Source organism: Daphnia pulex, chromosome 3 (assembly GCF_021134715.1).
Source record: "Daphnia pulex isolate KAP4 chromosome 3, ASM2113471v1".
NCBI lineage: Eukaryota > Metazoa > Arthropoda > Branchiopoda > Diplostraca > Daphniidae > Daphnia > Daphnia pulex.
This window is the reverse complement of record NC_060019.1, coordinates 2,396,835-2,421,047: the sequence shown is the minus strand read 5'-3', so window position 1 is coordinate 2,421,047 and position 24,213 is coordinate 2,396,835. Positions and strand designations below refer to the sequence as shown.

The 24,213-nt window shown below is 42.7% G+C and overlaps 3 protein-coding genes across 5 annotated transcripts; 2 read left to right on the top strand and 1 right to left on the bottom strand.

Annotated features, from left to right (window-relative positions):
* The first annotated feature begins 3,587 nt into the window (after window positions 1–3,587).
* On the top strand, window positions 3,588–5,351 carry LOC124191437 (nucleoporin NUP35-like). Its single transcript, XM_046584641.1, has 7 exons — window positions 3,588–3,708; window positions 3,783–3,916; window positions 3,973–4,088; window positions 4,144–4,426; window positions 4,502–4,618; window positions 4,686–4,886; window positions 4,961–5,351. The coding sequence occupies exons 2-7, from the start codon at window positions 3,794–3,796 to the stop codon at window positions 5,036–5,038; spliced, it is 918 nt and encodes a 305-aa protein (XP_046440597.1). The 5' UTR covers window positions 3,588–3,708; window positions 3,783–3,793; the 3' UTR covers window positions 5,039–5,351.
* LOC124191438 (glucose-induced degradation protein 8 homolog) lies at window positions 5,085–6,232 on the bottom strand. Its single transcript, XM_046584642.1, has 4 exons — window positions 6,054–6,232; window positions 5,722–5,981; window positions 5,402–5,656; window positions 5,085–5,260 (listed from the first exon to the last, which is right to left on the bottom strand). Exons 1-4 carry the CDS (start codon window positions 6,172–6,174, stop codon window positions 5,204–5,206), a joined length of 693 nt encoding a protein of 230 aa, XP_046440598.1. The 5' UTR covers window positions 6,175–6,232; the 3' UTR covers window positions 5,085–5,203.
* Window positions 6,223–21,163, top strand: LOC124191436 (AT-rich interactive domain-containing protein 1B-like). 3 transcript variants are annotated; one of them, XM_046584638.1, is made up of 14 exons: window positions 6,223–6,360; window positions 11,633–11,734; window positions 12,352–12,490; window positions 13,633–13,800; window positions 13,889–14,782; window positions 16,413–17,421; window positions 17,491–17,903; window positions 17,979–18,071; window positions 18,143–18,507; window positions 18,589–18,739; window positions 18,809–18,919; window positions 19,010–19,167; window positions 19,259–19,517; window positions 19,588–21,163. In XM_046584638.1, exons 1-14 carry the CDS (start codon window positions 6,338–6,340, stop codon window positions 19,780–19,782), a joined length of 4,080 nt encoding a protein of 1,359 aa, XP_046440594.1. In that variant the 5' UTR covers window positions 6,223–6,337; the 3' UTR covers window positions 19,783–21,163. The 3 variants fall into 3 exon arrangements, with proteins under 3 accessions (XP_046440594.1, XP_046440596.1, XP_046440595.1); XM_046584640.1 differs by lacking the exon at window positions 6,223–6,360 and adding an exon at window positions 6,392–6,912; XM_046584639.1 differs by lacking the exon at window positions 6,223–6,360 and adding an exon at window positions 7,005–8,193.
* The last annotated feature ends 3,050 nt before the right edge of the window (window positions 21,164–24,213 follow it).

Genomic DNA, 24,213 nt, shown 5'->3' with positions numbered 1-24,213 from the left:
TTTCCATTTTTGTACTTTTCGCACAATAACGTGAGAGCATTTTGTCCTTTTTCGTTTTCGCAATTGATATCGATCCCATTTTCAATGAAAAGTCGAATAATGTCAATGAAATTCTCGTTTTTATAATTTCTGCACAATTTAATGAGAGCATTATCTCCGTATTTGTCTTTGCGATTGACATCGATCCCATTATCAAGGAAAAGTCGAATAATGTCAATTAGATTTTCGTTTTTATAATTTGCACACAATTCAGTCAGAGCATAATATCCGCTTTTGTAATTGATATCGATCCCATTATCAATCAAAAGTCGAGTAATGTCAATTAAATTTTCGTTTTCATAATTTCCGCACAATGAAGTGATGAGAGCATTCCATCCGTATTTGTTTTTGCAATTGATATCGATCCCGTTTTCAATGAAAAATCGAGTAATGTCAATTAAATTTTCGTTTTTATAGTATATGCACAAATCAGTGAGAGCATTACCTCCGTATTTGTCTTTGAAATTGACATCGATCCCATTTTCAATGAGAAGTCGAGCAATGTTAATGAAATTTTCGTTTGTATAATAAGTGCACAAGTTAATGAGAGCATTATATTTATATGTATTTTTTATTGTTTATATATATTTATTTATAGTGTTGCCTTTCCCGCAGAATGACCGTCTGCCAAAACTGCCGGTTAGCAACTCGCCTTCCTTCCACTAGATGTCGAGACAAGACATCCCATACCAAACCAAACCTGAATATGAATTTTAAAGTGAATTTGATTTTTGATTTCATTTTTAACTTTTGACTTTGAAATTTTGATTTGTTTTTTAACTTTTGAATTTGTATTTCACTCCACATCTGAAAAGATTTTCAAAATATTTTTGATTTCCTTGATGGTCTGATTTTTGAAAATACTGATATTTTTAAAAATATTTTCGATATTTTCGATAAATACATGTGAGCCAAATACCGTGCCATACTAACACATGAATAACCTGTCTTTTTCCTAAAAAGAAACCCAACTTAGTTTGCTTCACATTTAACTGAATAAGAGTGTTGTCTTTAGAGCGAGAAATGTCCCCCAAATAAGTATAATGCACTCTTTTTTTAATTCAATTTGATAAGTGTTAACAAAAATTTAATTTGCTTTGTGGAGACAATTTTTATCTTTATCCATTTGAAAATCATTAACCCGGTATCTTTGCAGCCGTTACTTGACACTTAATAACGCGCATCATTTTTGTAATTTTTGTAATTAGCATCTCATCAATTACAGCTTCTGTAAATTTTTTCTATAGCGACTATAGTCTATAGTTACCCCTCTTTGATGTTAAAAAGAAATAGAAATTGCTTTGTACGTTTAAGAGATTTTAACCATGTTGGCCAAATTCTTTTTCATTTCATCGTTAGATCTCTTATAATACCATTTGAATTCCGACTTGGAACTATCAGCTAGGATTCCGTTCTCAGATTCCGTTCTCAACTGTTATATCTGTTATCGCTGCTGAAACAGTTGACATCACAATATAACGGCAATGAATTAGACAACAAGTGTGGTGGTTTTATTCTATATGTCTTTTATTTTATTATGTGTATACGTGCCTTATGGCGCTTTGAAAAAAAAAGAAAGAAAAAAAGCAAATTTTGCAAACTAAAACTATCAGTCAAGCCTTCTCCAAATCCAAGGTTTGGATTGGAGAATTGTGGCTGAGCTTACATTGATTAGTTGATGATACACAGGGAGGAAAACGCCAAGGATTGAAAGAAGAACAAACTGGTAACGGCGTCACCTGGTGGAGTGTGTCGACTGTTCTCGATATTTCTTCCCGGATACCTTAATTTAAAGGCTTAAAGCTCAAACCGAATAATTTCTTTATTGGGAGTAACGAAAGGAAATGAATAAACACCAGTAAAATTGTAAAAATGTCCGTTTCATCGAATAAAACGCACGATTGCCATCTGTGCATCGATAGCTGTTTGGGAATTAAAGAACATCGGAGCGATTAAGCGAAGAGGATAAGATAGCTATTAATAGCAGGTAAAGACTGGGTAGCAGGGTCAATAAAAAAAAGGAGGAAAACGACAAGAGTTGAAAAAAGAAACTGATAACGGCGACACTTGGTGGAGTGTGTCGACTGTTCTTGAATCTTGATTTTTCTTCCCGGAAGCCCGGATAGTTCAAACCATCGATGAAGGATGTCGAAGAAAGAAGAAGGCGGCAATTTATAGGGGCATTTGATAATTGTGGCAAAAAAAAAGTACCGTAATTATTACACGTTGTTACACGTCCAATCAAGGAAAAAGTAGAGAAACAAATCCTGCAAAGAAATGTCTGCTTCATCAAATTTATTAAATCAAGAAATTCTAAAATTTTGCTATCGGTATTAGGTCAATTTGTGCGATGTGTCAAATGTTCGTTAGTGACACGTAATTTAATCACGTCAGTGTTCACCGGGCACGTCGTTGACAACCTTTCGGTTGCTCAATAGTCCCGCGCAACAATCAATAACCCCATTAGTCTAACATCATCGCATGCACGGACTGACCCTCTAGTATGACTTTAGATCAAGTACATCTCATCAGGCACTACACCTGACTACCACCTGATTACCAATTGGGATTCTTAGTCTGAGCCTATACCCGCGGACGGGACCTCTGTCTAGAATCGCTAGATTCGCCGATAGTTCGATTAGTGGCGCCAGAGCGGGTGTGTGAGCAACTAAATTTGCTTACTAGTGGTTTCGAACCCTTTACCTTAACTCAAGGTGCACCTGTTCCCAAGTGACGCCTTATTCAATTCACCCACTCGCCTCCCATATTAAATATTATAAAATAAATATCTTTACAATTTCAGTGGTTAATCGGCACCAACATATAATATGGTGTATCGATGATTAATCGATATTAGTAAAATTTTAATACACTGAATTTCAATCGGTTTTGTTTCGTAATTATATTCTACATTAAAATCAACGAAAGCAGAAAGAGAGACTGGTAATTAAAATGTGCAGCAAAGTTTTCGGGATTATCGTAGGGGCGGCGATAACAGGCGATAAGTATCCTGACCGTTTTGCTAGGCCTAAACACAGTGACGAATAGATGACAGTTAAACAATTTCAATGGGATATGAACAGGAAAGATGTGGCGTCTCTTCCTCAACCCGTCAGAAAAAGAATTCATCAACGTGCAAAACAAAATTTTCAAGTTCTAATAAAACTATCATCCATAACATACAGACACAAAGCATGGCTTTCACTTTTCACATGCGATAGTAGGCTATTATCAAATTAATTTTCCTTTGCTTTAGTTGGTTGATAACATCATCTTGTACATTTATTTTACCCCAAGTTTTTGATCACTTGATCAGTTTTGAGTTTTTAACTACACAAACATTAAAGCTGGGCGTATAGTAAAAGTGGTAAATTCAAATCTTCAAATCTTACCCAATTTTCGTGTTTACGCGTTAGCAGCGCCACCTAAACGTTTAAATAATTTTGAAATTAAATTATACAAACTAAAAAAAAATCTTCTCATAACATTTTTAATATTTTTATTAGTTTAATCATCAATTTATTCAATAGAATAATTTTACCCGTAAAAATCCAATTTGCATCCTGGTTTGCAGAATGTCTTAATTGCTGTTTGGCAACACCCAACTCTCAAACGTCAGTACTCAGAAGATTGTTTAAAATTTTATCGAACGTTTTTTTTCGTAAAGAGGTATTGAGAACTACATTATGTTTGTATATTCTTGATGTAATCAAAATCTAATAAAAGTTTTGTCGTTTTTCTAGCTTCTAATAAAATGGAACCCATGGCCTTAGGTTCTCCCACAAGTCCATCGTCAGGTACGGGAGTATATCCGAATGTCCAGCAAAGTGGAGCACAATATCTGCCTGGTTATTTAATGGGTGACATTACGAGCCAGGTAAGGCACTTTTGAAAGTTTGTTTCTTATCCAGTACTGTAAATGACTTTCCATAGGGTGGTGGTCGGCCTTTCCAAACTAGCCCTATGAAAATGATGAAGGGGCCCTCAACGTCAGGTTATCTATCTGTTTCCCCTCCTTCAGCATCAGTCCAGACTCCAAAGGCCAACAGGTATCACAAATTAAAAAAATTATCCATACATTTATATTAAATTTATTGGTTGTAGGTTAATTGGAAAAACTGACAAACCTGGAGGCCCACCTGTACAGCGTCTATTTTCAGCTACAGGCCCATCAACCCCTTCCACCCCTTCTGATTATCATCACCTTCCCTCAACCCCCCATGCAAATTATAGCGTAAATTCTCAAGTTGACCAATCAGACACATTTGAAGATTCTGATTCTGGTACATGGGTCACAGTTTTTGGTTTCCCACCCACTGCTGCTTCCTATGTTTTGACACAAACAGCCATGTGGGGACATATTTTAGAGCATCATATTCCTTCACAGGTATATAAGCTTTGGCAGCCTCTTTCTTTAGAATTTGTTGTTTTCTTACTCTTTCACTTCTATTTTCGCTCTCAGGGAAACTGGATGCATTTGAAGTTTGCCAGCCGCTTACAAGCTAGAAAAGCCCTAGCCAGGAATGGCAGACTTTTGACTGACACTCTCATAATTGGTGTAGTTCCCTGTACTGATGGGGTAATTCACACGATCACCAGAAGAAAAGATAACTTTGATGTCTAATTTAACTTTTTGTATTTTACAGTCCATTATGGAGGAAAATAGAAAGGAAAACATGCCAGGTATGAGCACTCCAGCCATGAGAATCACTTCAACTCCACAACCAGCAATCTGGGATCGAAGCAGTTCGTTTGCCTTGGGAACCAGTGGAACTCCCTCTGCTTTGGATCGTAGCAATCTTAGACCACTGACTCAGACTTACAAAGGAGCACAAGCTGATTATGAGGTACTAGAATATTATCACGTATATGGTGTCCTAAAATTCTAACGCAACACCTTTTGTGTTTATCGACTCTCAAGGTTAACCAACAACGAACGACAGCGCAGCCCAACTCGAGTTTGGTTTCCAAAGCAATGGATTTTGTCTTTGGCTGGTAAAATGTTCAATGTATTTAAGGATAAGGGATTGACAGGATGCACCCTGTTGTTTTAACGAGTCTGTATTCCGATGGATCAGTTGATTAAAGAGTAATTTGTGAAGAGACTTTGTCGATGGAAGGAACAAAACAAGAAATGAGTGTAATTGATTGGGGTCGAAACAATTTACTTCGGGTCATCCAGTGTGGCGCGCGCCAAGTCCGTCAGCCGTGGATATTTTACCTAATAAAACGAAATAAAACTAGTAGAAATCTTCAATGACATGGAAAGATGTTTAATCTGCTGCATCACAATAAAAGACTGTCCAATTCAACTTTTTCCTGACACTAGTTCAGAGAAGTATTCTGACAATTTAGCACCCACTTTTCTCTGATCAAGCTGATCTTGAGACCACATGACCAATTTCATCAAGGAGACTAGTTGAGGGGTTGTGGATTCACGATGCTCTGCCTTGAGGATTGCGGCGTTCAACTCGCTGGCAACTCGTTGACGGTGAGAAGTATGTAGTAGATCTCCAAAGGGGGATTTTTCAGGGTCATCAAAGGCCAATAGTGCTAGGGTTCTCTCCAATTCCCCTAAGATGGCTGGATTCTGTTCTCCACGTTCAGCTAAATGTTCCTATTTTAATAGACAAACTCTGGGATGAAAATTATGTGCAGATGACTTTGGTAAGTTGAATTTACCTGAGCAAATTTCAAAGCTTCTTCAATATTTTTTTGCCTGATGAGTTCAATGAGATGTTGCTGTTGGAGGTGGAAGAAGAGATAACGATCTGAATCAAGTAAGTCTGGATGCAGTTGATTAACCAAGGCTGTTGCTTCCTGAATTTTCCCAGCCTGAATGGCATCCCTTATTTTGATCCTTTCATCCAATCTCTCCAGCTCCGCAGGAGCCTTGAAGCCTGCCTCTAATGCAAATTTTTCAGCAGCTTCTTTGAAACCCTCTGCAAAGTTCATGTCATAATGCAATCTGGTTAAAAAGGAGAACAACACAACTAGAAAAAAAATAATTTTACCAGTCACTAAGTAGTTCATCACTAGACGATTCATGTTCGTACGCGGTAGATGAACATTTTCCAACTTTTCCAACCATTCTTGCTTGCCAATTTCTGAAGGCTTGTCTGTAAATGCGGTCATTTTCTACTACTGTACACTGTTTCGATCAACATCGGGATGTAAATAAAAAGAGCGGTGGCGCTGTCAACTACACAGCAAAACTGCAAAATGGCCGACTATTAAACGTCAGTCACGAAATATTAAAGCCATGGTTTCCCGAGTTCCGTGAAGTTTATCTGCAGTTATGGAAGACCTTGATCGAAACAAGTAAGCTCAATTGTTCCTTTATCAAGCTAAACCATCTTATCGGTCAAATTGATTCATTGAGTGACGAACGGCCGTACAGTTTGTTTGCGTTCAGCGTCCATATTCACAGTGACATATAGTAAAGGGTGGGTCTACCAACAAGCTATAATAGCTGTTATGAAACTTTTAGTTTTTGGCGTCTCGTTTCTTTTTTTATTTCTCCAAGCTTACAGCTACTCCTAATGGGTTTTGTAAGTTACTGCAAAGGTTTCCTCCAACTTATTCCCTGGATTGAGTACTGCCACTGATGTTGACGTCAACTCACTGTTTTTACCCCCTTGAATCTGACCGAAACAGACTTGTGATGTAAATACCAGAGGATTAATCTCAACTTAAGAGAGTTAAATTACAAGACGAGTGGTAATTAAATCCCATCCATGGAGAGGATGACGGACTGCCTGTCAGTTGTTTCAGGAATCTGATGAGATGGAAATTCATTCATGATTCAACAACGTTGGATGATCAAAAATGGCCAAGATCACCATTTGAGTATCATTAGTGTAGCTAGCCAAGGTATGTATTTTGGTTTACGTCTCTAACACCTCCTCAACTCTGCCCTCAATCAGCGCGATTTGCATTGAAAAAAATTGACATTTCGGTTCAAGGTGGCGATGATCGGCCTAGGCTTTTCTTTCATTTTTTTCGGCTGGTGTGTGTGACGCGTTCTCTCTCTCTCTTTGGGGGATTAAAAGCACACACGGTCTGTCGGTCGTTCAGTCCGTCGGTGCTGGTGTTGATATCCTAAAGGGCGTCAACACTCTCTCATGCTAGCACTCACTCTCTACTCATCGACTAAACAAAAACCGTTGGGCCGCTGCCGCCGCCGTATACCGGTGAGAAATAACAACCCCGAAAACTGAAAAAAAAAGAGCTTCTAGTCGCGATAATATTTGGATTGCGCCGGAACCGTTTTCTTCTTCCCTTGGAAACCGTTCGAAAGGTGATGGCAGATTTTTTTTCCCCTTTAAAAAACAAGAAGATTTAGATAAAGAAAAGACACCAGCATACACACACACGCAGTTACAACGATGAAAAAAGGAGTTTTTTGTTTTGTTTTTCACGGGATGAACAGCGACGACGACGACGCCCGCATTTTGGGTTTCCGCGTCCCGTATTCCCTCCCTCCGGGTCCCTCCTTCCCCTCTCAACGCAACTCCACCCCGATGGAAAACCACGAAGAGAGACATGCGGATGAAAGACGGGAAATCCTGCTGCTGCTGCTACTCGGATCTTTCTCTCTGTGTGTGTGTATTTTTTCGCTCCCCATTTTTCGATTATTTTTCACGAGCTTACGCGAGCTCATTCCCAAGTCTAGATTTATCACATTAAAAAAAAGAAACGATCAACTTGAGAAACGTCCCGCGGTCCGAATAATCGTGAACCGCTCGAGGTGCAAAATCGCAGACCGTTCTTATTTTTCTTTCTTTTTCTTCAAGTGTTGTTCCCTTGTTTTGGTTTCGAAAGAAAAGAAAGAAGAAGAAGAAAAACCGTGGTGTGTCTGTGTGTGTGTGTGTGGAGCCGAGTTGAGTTTGTGTCTTCAGTCGGTCGACCACCTCCCCAGCGAGCGGTCGCACTTAACTCCGGGAGGATTTTTGATTTTCCTAGTGTGTGTGTGTGTGGGTTGTCTGACGTAGGCCGCAGTGTTTTAGTTTCTTGTGTGTGTGGATTGTTTCCCTATTTGATCGGCAATGACATCCTCATCGTGATAGAAACTCATCAATTAATTCGAAAGATTCCTTCGATCGGTGGGAATTTACAATCAATCACAATAGCCCAACTACTACTATTACTCAGGTGAAGGATTTGTTTCGTTATTTTCTTCAACCATCCAATACGACGTCGCGTGTTCCTTTTTTTTTCCCTTTTGCGGTTTCAAGTCGTGTGCCACGGTCTTTTCAAGAATTGACCGACCCCGGACAGGAAATGGTGAAATCGCCAAAGTCGCCATCTACTCTTTTTTTGTTTTTCCTCCTTGTTTTTTTCTGCGGTTTCGATAACATTATTTTTTATTTTATTTAAAAACAAAAAAAAATGTCGAACACGTTGGAGAGATAGTGTAACACATACTCTGCGTCAAACCCAAAAAAGAAGATGGAGCATTTCTTATTTATTTTGCGCTTGACTGTGTACACCCACCACCCTATTCGGCTTCTTCCCCTTTATGTTGTGCGCTCCTGCTCCTGTGCTGCTCCTATATGTGAATCACCCGAATACTGTGTGTTCCACGGAGAAAAAGGGGGAGGCTGGCCTGCACGTTCGCGGAGAGTTGATTGCATTTTCTCGACTAGCTTTCCCCCCCACCATGCGATAGAGAAACAGACAGGACACACAACATGTTTTTCGGGTATTGGGAAATTTTTTTGTGACTTGGACAGGCCCCCTTCGATCGATATGTACAACCGCACGTACACACGCTCGTCTAGAAGATGCGAAGAAAAGAAAAGAAAAGAAAAACACATGGGCAATTGTCCGTTTTATCGGTCCGTGATCGTGAATGCGGGACGCCCTTTTTTCTGCTATAGCTGCTCTGAGCGAAACATTGACAAGTAAAAATAGTAGTTTGTCCCACAAAAGAGAAAATGCAAAGAGAAGAGGGGGAGGAGGAGAAGGAAGGATGAAGGAATGTTGTTGCCTCCTTTATTTTCTTCTCTTCTGGGCTCTCCCAATTCCGGTTGATGAGTGTCTCTCTCTTGTGTGTGTGGTGGAATGCCAAAAAGTAGAAAAACGAAATTGGACTAGTTGGGGAAGTAGAAGAAGAAGAATAACGAGGTATTATGACCTTTGACCGGATGTCTGGATCTCATTTCTTAGTCGAGAGAAAAACCTTCAACCCAAAAGGGAAACAAGTTTTGAGTTTTTCTTGCCTTTCAAACGTCAAACACGGGGCAGGTGGCGACGTGTGCTCTGCCATTAAGCACCAAACCCTCTTTCCCCCTTCTTTAACAGTCACGCTTTTTATTTTATTTTATTTTTTTTTTTTCGAATTTTTAAATTTTGGCTCGTGTAGTTGCATCAAACGAAAAAAGAAAAGAACTAGGAATAATTTATTTCTATTCCGAAACGAGTAGCCGGTGGAAAGAGTTTGAAACAAACAAACAAACAAAACCAACAGAAATGGCAAATCCATTCGTGGAAAAAATGAAACGAAATGCGGATGGGTCATGGGTCTGGTTGTTGTTATTGTTGCTGTGTTCTCATTTCCAATTCCGGGGTTCTTGGGAGAAGAGAGAAATCGTCTGCTCCTTTCTCCATTTCTGTTTATTACCATGTAAAGTTATTAATCTGAATGTCATCCCAACAAATATGGGAAGGTCGTGCCCATTTATGGGACGCGGATAATATCGGGCTCTAGACGGCTCTAGACGGCTCTCGGAATGGTTCGATTATATATGAATAACATTAGCATTTATCCCGGTGTGTGCTGTAACCGACTCGAATTCTGAATGAACTTGATTTTTCTTATGGAAAGAACAATCTTAAATCTTATCTAATTGTTGCATGTTTGGCTCAAACGAGTCGAGACATTCGATTCATTTTCGTGACTGGAAATTCATTTTTATTTTTTAAAAAGGAATTGAATAAATTTTTAGGGGAGACTGAATGGACAGCCAACTTTCTCGTGTCATCATCATTATCGCGTTATTCGATTGTTTTTTTTTGTTTTCTCTTTCACTTTTTTTTTTCTCTCCGCCCAGTGAGAAACTGCAGACAACAACCCAAAATGGGACTTTCTCACTTTCTCTGTCTCTCTCTGGTTGAGTTATGCAAAGGATGTGGCCATCATGACGGTGATGATGATGTTGTGGTGGCCAACTGGACGTCCTTCCTCCCTTTTGATTCCACGTTTGTCTCTCTCTCTTTGCACAGTCCGTCGCCCGGCTCATAAATCAAATTCAATTTCCCAGTTGATTCATCATCGTTTTCAATCGGAAAATAAACTGATGGCCAGTTCTTTTTGATTCTCTCAACTGGCGTGTCACGGCCGGCAGCAGCCCCCGCTGAAAAGAGCTGGCAGCCATCAAACGGGCGCAGGGACGGAACAACAAAAGCCCCCGCTCGCGGTCCGTCGAGTCCATCAGGGCCTCGCTACTGCTGGTCTCTCACTATTGGTTTTATTTTTAAAACTGGGCAGCAGCTAAAGCGTAGTAGTGGCCGTTAAGGTTGAGTCATAGCGGGCGGACATCATCAGACAAACAACAGAAGAAGAAGACGGACGAACGGACGAACTTTTTCGGTCCTTTAAAAGGTCCGGCTGGACTGCCAGAGAGAAGAGAACTTTATAGGAAAGCCATTAACAATATCCCTATGGCTCCGGGGGGTTTCGCCGATGAAAAGGCCAGCACCAACCGGGGTCCAGCTCTAGCAGTGTAGGCTGTGTTGTTGTTGCTGCTGAGACTGCTATCGTTTCGATAGATATTCTAAACAAGATCTTGTTGTAAGAAGTTGTCAGTTCAGTGTTGTGTGCAGTTGTGAGAAAAAGAAATAAAAAGAAAGCTCTCGGCAGAGCCGGTTCCCCCCACCAATTTCTACGTTCCCATTTTCTTTTCTTCAGCTCTCAAATTCTTGGGACTTTTTTATTTGATTTTTCTGTAGGAATCGGAGAAGATGGCGGCCGCTTCTCATGACTCTTAATAAGAAAGCTTCTTCTTCTCTTTGAAGGAGGAAAATAGAGTCATGATGATGATAATAATGATGCAGACGAAAAAACTTAGCCAAACGGGTTCTTCTCTCCTCTTCTCTCCCCGCTAGCCGGACAGAGGCGGCTCGTGCGCGGACCGTGTAGACGTACGTGGGGGGGTTTTTAGATTGTGGGCGTTCTTCTCATTCTCTATTCCTTCCTTCCTTCCCTTATTCTTTTTGAGCAAGAAAAATCCAGCTGCGATTCCAGCTCTCGCTCGTGTGGATGTTGGCACCATACATCACGTTAGGGTTGGCCTAGCCGCTTTGTGTGTGTGTGTGACGAAGTAGCAACATCTGGCGGACCCCGAAAATCCCAGTGCCCACTTGTTTTCTTCCTCCCGCGTTCCCCCAAATCCCCCCGAACCCGGCCCGTCGATTAATTCGTTTCGGTGATTTGTTTATATTTATTTATTTTTTGATAGATCTCTGAGGAAATGTTTAAAAACATTTGATTTCTGATATAATCGAAAATGATGCCGTTTTGATGTGTTTTGGCTTGATTTCTTTGTTTATTCATTTTTGTGTGTGTATTTGATTTGAAACGCATTTACAGAATGGAGTGGGTGGAGATCATCGAGCCGAGGACCAAAGAACACATGTACGCCAACTTGACGACCGGCGAATGCGTCTGGGATCCGCCGCCTGGCGTTTCAGTGTAAGTTTGTTTTCTTCTTTCTGGTCTGGTCCTGGTTCTGGTCCTGGTCGGTAATAGAGTATAGCGGTTATAGACGGCCAATTCAACAAAATGGCAAAGCCGGTCGTGAAAGTTTTGTCAATTGAAATGTCTAAAATCGGACGTTTTGCGGGTGGAAATGTGTCGTCGTCGGTGGTGCTGGTTCAGTTTTTTCTCTTCAATTCATGCCCAAATTGTTTGAGCGCTCGAATAACGACCGACTCTCTCTCTCCCACGATTTACCTGTCTTTTTTTAGTTGTTTTTTGTTTTGTTTTTGGCGACGGGCAAAAGAAGGGAGTGATTATCGCCTTTTTTAGGGTTGCCCGATTTTCGGGAACGCGCAAAAAGAATTCCGAAACGCGTTAAAAAACGAAAAAACTAAAAAAGAAAAAGAAGAAGCGATTTGTCCTTGTCGTTAAGTCCGTCCCGCTTGGCTGGGCGACCTACCCTACTAACCTTGTTTGGCGCAGAAAAATGAAGTCGCGTATTTCCGATATGCGTGATTGTGTTAGATTTTTCAGTCGAAAGAATCAAAATCATGTTTTTAATGTGGCCGATTTCTTTAACTTCTTTTTTTTTTTTTTTGGATCTGAAACAGGAAACGGACGACGGACAACCAGTGGTGGGAGTTGTTCGACCACAAGACATCGCGCTTCTATTACTATAACGCCGCCACCCAACGGACCGTCTGGCACAGGCCGCCCAACTGCGACATCATCCCGCTGGCCAAGTTACAGGTGCGGCCCATTTTTTTTACCACCACCACTTTTTGTGTGTGTGTGTCAATTCCGCTGCGATTCCGTTTGTTTTTTTTTGGTTTCTTCTTCTCCCGTTTCTAATCTCTCAATACCCGCCGAAAAATGCTCAACCATAAACGCGTACACCGGCGTCCGTGTTTTTCCTACTTGGAACAACAACAGTTAAGGGTGTGTGTGTCTGGGGTGGGGGGGGGGGGGAGAGATTCTTTATCAGTTCCGGAATTCCGACATCCTCCATCATTTTCTCTCTCTGTGTGTGCTGGCTGGATGGATGGGAAGGAATTAGTATATTTCCGTGCTCTTTAGTTTTTCCTTTTTGTGTTTTCACAAAAATTTGACGTTTGCGTGTTAGAAGACGTTACGGGTTCCCGTCAATCTCCTTCCGAAAGGGGACAAAGTTTAAATAGCCGACACACACACACACTGTGTGTGTGTGTCATGGTCTTGGGATGAAAAACAGGAAGGTCGCCGAGCGTTGCGTGCAACTCTACGTCACGCGCTTCAAACGGATACGCCCCCCTCACAGCTGACGCCCTTTTTTTCAGACAATTATTTCGTTTTTCTTTCTAGCCCCCCCAAAAATTATTGAGCAACAGTCGTGAAAAAATTGTTTTCCCCCCAAGTTTTGGCTTCATTTTCTTGTTTTTGACGAACGGGCAATGTTGGAATGTTGACAACAAACGCATTTTGTGTGTGCGAGAGAACAGAGCCCGGCACTTTTTGATCTTCTGCGTTTATTTTTCCTCCCCGTTTTTTGGGTTGCGAAGGAGAGACGCAAAAAGAATCCCAAGAGAGAAGAGGCGTGGGAGGTACACACATAACAGTTTGGACGATGGTTGGCCTTATTCTATCCGGGGAAAAAGAAAAAAAGACAAGAGAGAGAAATCTATTTTCGGATAGGAGAGAGAGAAAGCTGTTTAGTTCATCTTGAAATTGTCCTGGAAGGAACATGGAGGAGGCACAAAACCCTTCTCTTAGACTTTTGAGGAGGGGATATACGTATGTAAAACAGTTGAAGTTGTTGTCAACTTGGTTACGCAACTTTGCGTCTGCTGTCGAGTGGATCCGGCTGATTTTGTTTGATTTATTTTCATTTTCTTTATTTTCGTTTTCTTATACAGACGCTGAAGCAGAATACTCAAGTCAAATCGCCCAGCCAAGATTCGGCCTCGTCAAAAGGGGGTGATGAATCTCTATCGCCGTCTCAAAACGGCCCATCAACCGAGAATGTCCGGCCGGCAGCCAAAAAGGAATCCGTTTCCACTCAGACCCCGTCACGTTCCGCTTTGGTATTTCTTGACATTTTCTTCCATTTTTGAAGGATTGCGAAGAACATTCATCAAATGTTTTTCCCTTTTCTTTTAAAAAAAAATTCAGAGCCGGAATGATCGCAATGGAAGCACTGGCGGAAGCGGGACCAGGCGCAGTGTGGAAAAGCATCACGAGTCTTCTCGGCCTTCTTCCGGCGGAGGAGGATCGGTCAGCGCTATGACCGGGACGGGGACTCAGACGTGCTCGACGTCACCTGTGGCCTCGCCACGCCCTCACCGGCGTCACCACCATCACCACCACCATCACAATCACCACAATCACCAGTGTGGAAGCACTTCGGGCAGCATCAACAAGCACGGCCACTGTCAGCATCCGCAGAGCGACGAGGATGTGGACGAGGCTCACCTGGAGCCGCTGGCCCAGCTCTCGGCCCAGCAGCAGCAGCAGCAGCAGAGGAAGGTCCGTCGAGGCACCAGTCACGGCGGATGGTACAACCGGCACGGCAAGTCTCAAGATTCCGGACGATCCAGCGATTCCAGCACTCTCTCGCTCAGCAAACGCTCCGACAAGCTGGGCAGCAGCGCCGGATCGGGTCCTCTGGGCGGATCGTCGCTGACTTCGCCGCTCCGCGGGACTCCGTCGAGTGGGCGGAGGCCGACCCTGGATCCTCCGCCCCTGGAGTTTGGCATCGGCAGCACGGCCAGCACTCCGCTTTCCAGCCGGAAGAAGGGCAGTGGCGGCAGCAGCGGTGGCGGCGGAGTCGGCGGCGGAGGGAGCGGAAGCGGTGGCGGCGGAATGGAATTGTCTCGCCAGCGCAGCCTGGACTCTGAAACGAGTCCCGTGTCGGGATTGATGGGCTCGGCCGGCTTATTGATGGGCAGCAACAGCACCAGCACCACCCCGACGCCCGTCCGCAGCCACAAACCCAACGACCTCTTTTATCGCGACGGATCTCTTTCCAGGAGTTTGAGCTTCATGCAACAACGACGACCTCAAACGGTAACGCAACAACAACAACAACAAAAACAACAACAACGAAAAAAGAAGAGATTCGAATCTATTTCTTTTCTTGTCTTGTTGTTTTTGCCCTTTTGGGATGAGGTGAGGGGGGGTTGATGGTCTCTCTGTGTGTGTGTGCGGAGACGGACCACCAACCATCGCTGAGAGATCCAGGGGGGTCCAGAGCCAACGCACAAAACCGCCCGTGGGACTTTTGATGGCTTCTCGTTAACTGGCGAGAGATAACGTCCGCTCGTTAACTGACAATATCTTGTCCTCGCTTAGTATTGGTCCAGATTGGGCGAAATCTAAACAGCAACAACAACAACTACCAGTCCAAAACTTCAACTTTGGACTAGCACCTAACTACTTTTTTTTGTGTGTCTTAGTTTTTGTTAGTTTAAGTCGTTTTTTTTCCTCCCCTTTGGGTGGGATATCGTAAGATGGGAGGTTGTTGGGGGGGTTAGATGGTGTGATCCATTAAAATTCCTCCGAGAGGGCGGGCCCGCCCAAGATGCTGTCATGATCATTGGACGTCATGATGGGTAGGAATAAGACAAACGAGTGTTGAGGCCCTCCAACTAGAAACTTTTTTTTTTCAAACTTTTACACGTAACAACAGAAGAAATATGCATACAAGTCTTGTGCATCATCTTGTCGCGGCCCCGCGGTTCTCTGGAGTAGGTGGATCAGGATCAAGAAATGTCAAATGGGGGCGCGGTCGTCTTAGCTGGTTATATCAAATGCCGGAGGTGCCAACAACCCGTAACGGTTGTTTTGGTGTGAAATCCTATTTTTTTTTTTCTTTTTTCCTATTCAATGGGAAATATAAAAGGATGGGTATAACAGAAAGTTATTTCCCTTCCCCCTAAAAAAAAGTTGGGTGAGATTCAAAGAGCGGGGGGGGGGGGGAACAAAAAACGGACGTGAGGATTTTTGAAATGAAAATCCTTTTTAGAAGGAATCAGACGTGCTCTGACATTTGCCCTTAATAGTCACGCCTATGACGTTTTTTGAAATCTCTATTTTTACGCGTTTTACTACGTCTAAGGATGATTGCATTTTCTTTTAACGATTTTTTTCCTCATTCCAACAACCGAAAAACACAAATTTCAATCTCTCCCCATTTTGTTGTTTAGATGAGAGAGAGAAAAGAATTTGAAAACAACTGGGTCCCGTCGTAAAATATTAACACGACAAAATGAGAGTGGCGCCGCTCTGATTATTATTCTATTGCCGTTAAAAAAATTTCAAAAAAGATTTTCTCAGTTTGGCATTCCCGAAATATATATATAAAAAGAAGAAGAGAAGAAAACAAAAGAGGGCCCTGGACACACCGACTAATAATCAAACCAAATTTTGAATGGATGGCGGGGCGTGTGTGAAAGATCTGGGAGGCGGATCATTATTTATGGATGCTTGATTGTCGGTCACGAGGAAGAACAAAACAAATCACGTCTCATCTTCAACAGTAAAAAACAACAACAACAACCGGCTCAAAGGGCAAATGCGGAATTCGTGAGGATAAACGTCGTTCCAGATTGTAGCGTCCGTGTTTTATCTCTTGTTTCTGATTTTTGATTTCTTGATTTTTGATTTTATTTCATTTTTTGATTTTTATTTTTCAAAGGCTCGCGGCCAGGGTCCGCTATTCGACTTGTGGTCGCCCCAGCGGGAGCACCAGCTCCTGTCGGGAGCCAACAGCGAGAGCGCTCCGGGAGTGGATAGTCTGTGCACGCCCATGATCAATCGCAAGCAGCGGTCGTTTGAATCGGGCGGCAGCGGAGGGTCCACGGGCAAACCGGCCCGGGTCTACCACCACTCGCAGCTGGACTCGCCGAAATTGCAGCACTTGTCGTCGTCGTCGTCCCAGCAGCAGCAGCAGCAGCAGCCGAGGCAGCAGAGGCCACTGGGCTCGTCGGCTTCGTTCCGGACGTCGTCGTCGACCGGAAGCGGCGGAAGGGATCATCCGCGCCAATATGGAGGCCCTGGCGGCAGCTTTGGGTCCGATTCCAGTCCTAGTCCAAAACGGGAGAGCAAGGAGCAGCGGGACTCGCTGGGCCGCGTCCTCCGATCCACCGACTCGTCACCTCACTCGGCCGGAGATTCCGGATTGGCAACGACGGGCAGTCGGGCCTCTCAGGACAGCCGGACCAAGACGAGTGCCGGCACCAAATCATCTCCTTCTTCCTCGTCTCCTTCGGCCCAGCTGGGAGCTTCGGCCATGGGCAATCTCTCCTCATCTTCCCAGCCGTCGACTGCGTCCGCAATGGCGGCCGATGCCAACGGCAGCGCCGTGGAGGCGGCCGGCGGTCCCGTTTACGACCCGGTCCCGCTCTACTCCAACATAGATTACAATTATTACCTGGATTCGAAAGCCCAGGCCCATCTCTTGCCACTGCAGCAGTACATCCTGGAACAGGCCAAATTGTCCGGCTACCGATTCGGAGACTCGTCGCCCATCGCCGAGGACGGAGGCGGAGGAGTCGGCGGTGGCGGCGGTGGTGGGCGAACCGGCGCCGATCACTTTCGATCCGACGACGAGGAAGAGCACGACTCACTTCGTCACCGCCTACGGGTTCCCACTCATCTCCATCCGCCGGAACACGACGACAGCGATGACTTTGCCGATGATGAAGGTAAACAATTTGATTTGCGACTCTTATTAATTGAGATGATGAGATTAAATGTCGTTTTGCTTATTGCAGGCATGTCGAACGTGGAGGATTCGTCGTCACTGGAATACCTGGACGAAAGCCAATACCTGGAAGAAGACGATCACTACACCCAGTTCCTCTTGCCACCGGCTCCGCCGCACCGCCAGCAGTCAAAGACTTTGCTGCATCACTTCGGCCCCGGGTCGGGGCCCAATCCCAGCGGCTACACAGTCAGTGCGGATGTGATTGTCGAGCCGGAGTACACGGAAGCCGATCCGGGCATTTCCGGCGGCACTTACCGCAGCCTCCCCGACGGTCCTATGGCTTCCGGCTCGGTGGTTTCTCCCAATTCGTCGGCCCTGATGCATTCGGGTTCCACGTCCTCACTCCGCCCTCGCCCCAAAGAATCCATGATGATCCATCCGTCGAGTTCGCTGTACTCGCCAGTCATGGACCGAGCCGGGGTGAGTGTTGGGCTTCCATCGATTTTCCACTCGATCCATTAATTGGTTTTTATTTTATTTCGTCTATGTCCTCAGCCGTTCGCCATGGAAGGATTCCGTCAGTCAGTGGATTCCGCCATACCGGCACCTTCCAGCAAGACTAGTCCGTTGCAGCGATCTTCGTCAACGGTAGTAGTACTTGAATACTTTCCGTCTGCACTCTGAGCTTTAACTTGATCGATCCTGAATGTTCCTTGCAGCTTGGGCCCAACGGCAAGGGTCCCACCACTCCGACCGAGGGCGACATTGAAAAGTACGCTCAGAGCCACCTCAACATCCACAAGAAGGGCCTGTTCCGCAAGAATTTGTCGATCCGGGACATGCTCAGCTGGTCCAAGGATCCCATCCGCAAGCCGATGCTCCCGCTGGAAGACAAGACCCTGAAGAAGGAGGCCTGCGATCTCTTCAAATTAGTGCAGATTTACATGGGCGATCGCAAGTGCAAGCCGGGCATGACGTGCAACTCTGTGGCCCTGGAACTGTGCAATCACGCCTGGAACAAGCCGGCCCTCCGTGACGAGCTCTATTTGCATGTCTGTCGTCAGACGACGGAGAATCCTCGCAAGTACGTCTTTGAGATGGCCGTTTGATTATTATAAACATTTATCTGGAATGTCTTCTTGTGTTTATTCTGGCCCGTTTCCAGGGAGAGTCTCAGACGCGGTTGGGAGCTGATGGCCGTCTGCCTCTATTTCTTCCCACCTTCGCCCAAGCTGGAGCCTTATCTCGATGGCTACATCAACCGTCATCGCGATCCCGGTCTGAATTTCACCGAAGTCGCCAAATGGCCCATTCACGTACGCCGATTGTTAGACTTGGACGCCATCTGTTGCCCAAATTTTCATTCTTCTTTTTTAAACTTTTAGGTGCAAGTGTCTCATTACGCCACGATTAGTTGTCGACGGCTGATGCGGATCGGTGCTGCCGGACGACGCCACGAGCGCAAACCCACTTTAGAAGAAATCGAGCAAGCCAGGGTGCGTTTTGAATCATTTCATTGATAATCTAGGGCGTCATTTGAATAATACCTGTTTATTTATTTTTTTCCTTCTCTTCCGGCACTTTAGTTGCAAATTTTCCGGCCCAGCATGTTTGGCAACACCCTGGAGGAGATAATGATGGTCCAGCGCGATCGCTTCCCTCATCGCAAACTGCCCTGGATCCAGACAACGTTATCAGAAGAGATCCTTCGACTCCAAGGCGCTCAAACCGAAGGCATTTTTAGGTGCGCCAAACAAACTCCGCCCCTAATTGCCTCCCGCCTTTAACCTCATTTCTATTTCTCTTTTTTTTTGTGTTATTATTTCACATCGCAGAGTTCCTGCAGATGTAGACGAAGTCAATAGCTTAAAGAATCGAATGGACCAATGGGAATTGTGTCCCGTTAGCGACGCTCACGTCCCGGCCTCTTTGCTGAAACTTTGGTACCGCGAACTTTACGAGAGTCTCATCCCTGATGAACTGTATCAGGATTGTGTTCAATACTGTGCCGATCCCGAGCGAGCCGTCGCCATAGTTCACCGTCTGCCAGAATTTCACCGACTGGTTCTATCGTATCTCATCCGCTTCCTACAGGTTCTTCCGTGTTCTTTTTCCTATTCTTCTTCTATTCCAGTTGCTCATTTTCTTTTTTTTATCTCTGCAGATCTTTTCGCAGACCGAAGTGTCTTCTGTGACCAAAATGGACGCCAGCAACTTGGCCATGGTGATGGCACCCAACTGCCTCCGCTGCAACGCCTCCGATCCTAAAGTCATCTTTGACAACGCCCGCAAAGAGATGGCGTTCATCCGGACGTTGATCCAGCACCTCGACACCTCTTTCATGGAGGGCGTTGTTTGAATCTTTGGAACTTTGTGCCGTGCTGGGAAAAGAAAATGAAGAAACAACCCAAAAACTCAGCAACAAATCCCCCCCCCCCCCCACATGTAGCATGAAGATATATAGTCCTTCTTCTCTGTCTTTTTTCTGTTACTTTAACCCGGTAGTTATCTCGACTTCATTTTTTAAATGATTAGCCGCATTTTTCTTCTCGTTTTTTTTCCTCCCCATTTTTACAAAAAAACTTGCAGGTTCAATTTTACGCAATCTAAGTCATTCGATTTCAAATGCAAACCACGAGGTCGCAAGCTCCGCCCCGATTTTTTCAACACAGCTACATCAAGAATCTGAAGGCAGCTTTCTTTCGTTCACCTTTCGTGTGTTTGTGTTTTTACAAAAGAAACAAAGAAAAAAAGAATTTTTACTTTTTTCATATGCGACGGTAATAATTTAGTAATAAAGATTTAATATAAATATCTCGAAGCTAGAAGAAGAAGGAAAAAAAAAGGAACCGATTGCAGCTCTCGTTTGCATTTTGTCTTGAGGAAGAAGGGAAAAAAAAGTAGACGAAAAAAATTAAGAAATGTCATTTAATTAAATCCCCCTAAAGACAAATCTATTCACGAGATATGCCTCCAAAGTCAATAGTTTTCGATTGTATAAACTCTTCTTAACATCCTCATTTGTTGGATATTTTTTTTCTTCTTCTTTTGTTTTATTTTTTTATTTTGTTTCGATTAAAATCAACTGAAATTTTTGTGAATTCCTCTGTGGTTCGTGCCGACGATTCGATTGGCCCATACACTCACGCTTTTTTTTTCTTTTGAATTATCCAAATTTTTGCAATTTCACTCTTCAATAACGTCTTGTTTCTCTCTTGTCATCAATTTTCTCATCAACAATATGGGGCAGCGATGTTTCGTGTTGGAAAACTTCGGCCACATTATTTTTATCTGCTAGAAAAGAAAACCAACAAAAATGGCGTTGACAAAGTTCAATCGAATAAAAAAAATTATTATTTTTTATTTTATTTTTCTACCTTTTCATTTGTGTTGTGTGTGTTTTTTCCCCCTTTAAAAAAATTTCCATGAAAAGATTTTCATCAAATCCGCTCGGACAGCTTGCAAATGTTCTTGCATGTTCTTCCGCCTGTCTCATCACATTCAAATCTCCAGTCCCCTCGGGCTGTCTAGCCATCTTTAATATTCTCTCTTTTGCCTTCAATAATTTGATGATATGTGCCCATTTGAAAAACACTTTTTTTTTGTCTTCATCTATTTTCTTTTTTTGTTGTTGTTGTTTTCTTCACGAAACTGACACACACACACATACACACTGAACCTTTTATATATATAATCTATTTCTCGTGCTTTTGTACTATATTATACGGCCGCCAACTGAATCCCTCGTCTGATTTGTTCTTAAGCTTTCTTTGTTTAAGAAAAAAAAATCTCATGAAAGGAAACGGTACGTATTGTACAGTCAATCTGACAATCTGTCAAAAAACGCATCAAATTTGAAACTACGTGTTAATTTCGATTTTCTTATGTATAAAAAAGGTAATTTTTATTTTTGAGGAGAATCTGCAGCTCAAAAGCTCTCGAGAAATTCGGAGGGGAAGATATTAAAATTAATAAAAAACGATAGGATGAAAAAAAAAATTATTTTAATTTATTGTGTAAATATTTATAGTTTTTTTATGAAAACCAATAAATGAGCTTTGTTAATAAACTAATTTCCTACATTATAAAGTTTGTTTTAACTTATAATACCTTGTGCTTGTGGTTTAATTACAATATCATTTGTTTAAAACACTATCGTCATAACATTTACAAGGCGGAATAAGTGTTGCCAAGTTCTTTTAATCGAATTGTTGCTCAGCTCAGATGACTTATTGGTGTGATGCAATCAAACATACTAGATATGATATTGTAATTAAACCACAGGATATTATAAGTTAAAACAAACTTTATAATGTAGGAAATTAGTTTATTAACAAAGCTCATTTATCCATCCATATATAATAAAAGAGCAAGCTTTTGGGGGAGGAGCTTATTCATGTCACGAACATTTTTGGGGGAGGAGCTTATTCATGTCACGGACATTTGGGGGAGGAGCTTATTCATGTCACGGACATTTGAGGGAGGAGCTTATTTATGTCAAAACATGCCCAATGCCCAAACATGCCCAAACCAATCACCACCAGATGTCTATAGCGTCGCCGTGATGACGCAATCTTTGATGACGCAACCATGAAGCAACAACCAGCATCACCACCAGATGTCTAAAGCATCACCGTGATGACGCAATCTTCAAGTTAGGTACTAACTGGGCAGATTTCCCACGATAAATTCTGTTATGGGCAGATGATTAAGCTACGGAAAACCGAATAGCTAAAGAGTCCGACTTTACGCTAGGCCAAAGTTCCCCGAATTTGACCGGGGCTCAGGTTACTCGTTGGTTTTCATAAATGTTTCACAATCTGAGGCCTGTTAGATAAGTTGGATAGAGCGCCGTGCTAATAACGCGGCTGTCATAAGTTCGATCCTCTTACGGGCCACTGTCATTCTTTGATTAAATATTTTTCACTTTAACAAGCAATCCACCACTCAAGTGCACCAAATCCATGGACCCCACTTTTTTTTCCCATTCCGCTATGGGACTTAAAAATCTGAAATAATTCAGGCATATCCAGTTTTTTACTCCGGATTCACCTGATGTTGCAGAATTTAAATATTCTCTGCCGTTCGGGAGATATTTAATGTTAAAGTTTGGGTTTTTTCAAATTTTAACAATTTTGGGGGGTCTTTGGTATCGCTTTATGGGTAAATGCTAACCTTTAAAAAAAAACAAATTCTCCCAAAAGTTTGCTCGTCCATCCCTCAATACGAATCCAAAAGGAAGTTACATTTTAGATTAGATTGGCCGAGTTATTCCCAATCTAGTAAAGTGTAATTTTTACAAGTTTCCCACCCAGCCTAGTCGCCATTTTTTATCACTCTCCCTCGCGTTCCTGGTGGATGACAGCCGAAGCATACGAGTTCTCTGCACCTCGGGCTTCATATTGCCGGCCACTAGACTATATGAAAGGGCCTACAGTATGTCCCCCGGTCTAAAGTGAAGGCCAGGAAAGCCTAGCTTCGGCTGTCATCCACCAGGAACGCGAGGGAGAGTGATAAAAAATGGCGACTGGGCTGGGTGGGAAACTTGTAAAAATTACACTTTACTAGATTAGGAATAACTCGGCCAATCTAATCTAGAATGTAAATTCCTTTTGGATTCGTATTGAGGGATGAACGAGCAAACTTTTGTGGGAATTTGTTTTTTTTTAAAGGTTAGCATTTACCCATAAAGCGATACCAAAGACCCCCCAAAATTGTTAAAATTTGAAAAAACCCAAACTTTAACATTAAATATCTCCTGAACGACAGAGAATATTTAAATTCTGCAACAACAGGTGAATCCGGAGTAAAAAACTGGATATGCCTGAATTATTTCAGATTTTTAGGTCTCATAGCGGAATGGGAAAAAAAAGTGGGGTCCATGGATTTGGTGCACTTGAGTGGTGGATTGCTTGTTAAAAAGGTACTGATGGTTTCCAAATGTTTTTCAAAGAATGTTACTACAGATATGGCCGAGTGGGTAAGGCGACTGACTCGATATCAGTTTCCATCTTGGAGCGTAGGTTCGAATTCTACTCTCTGCGTTTAGTGACATTTAATTGGTGAATGAAAAGACACAACATTTGATAAAGTGACGCCAAAAGTGATATCTGTTCTTTTTTTGGGAGAACAGCAAGTTTAAAATTAGTAGGGGAGTACAGAGTGAGACAAGAACGAAAGGTCTTTAGGTCTTTAATATATGTGATGGTCTTGGACAAGACAAGTCCTGACAAGACCAACCAAGCACCGGGGTGAACCTGGATAAGGCATGCTAGGAGGCCGGTGCCTTATCCATTAGGCCACAAAGGCTAAGTGGAGTCAAGATATGAAAAAGGGGGGGGGGGGTTACCGGGAACAAATTGCAACACGAAATTTTTTTATGAGCTTTGTTTTTACTATAATTTTTTATTTTTGGTAAAAACCCTTCTGAGAAATAATTATTTTTACTGTAAAAAAAAATAGAAAACAAAATGTAAAAATTTGAAAATGTATTATAATTGTTATAAGAAATAGATATAAATTTTTTTTGACAGCTAATAAATGTTCCCCGTCTTTTTATTAATCAGGGTTCCAATTTTGAATGTTCTAGCTTTAACGATTTTTTTGTAATTAAATATACTGTGAGGGACTATGCCTCAAATTTTATAAAATCACCAAAAAGTGTTTACAAGGGACCTTATGGCGGATAGTCCCTCCGTAAACTCATTATATCTAGTCATGTAATTGTCCTAAAATTTTGATCTTTTGTGCAAAATTTGTTAAGATGTCAATTTTTCTAACTGTAAAAGTT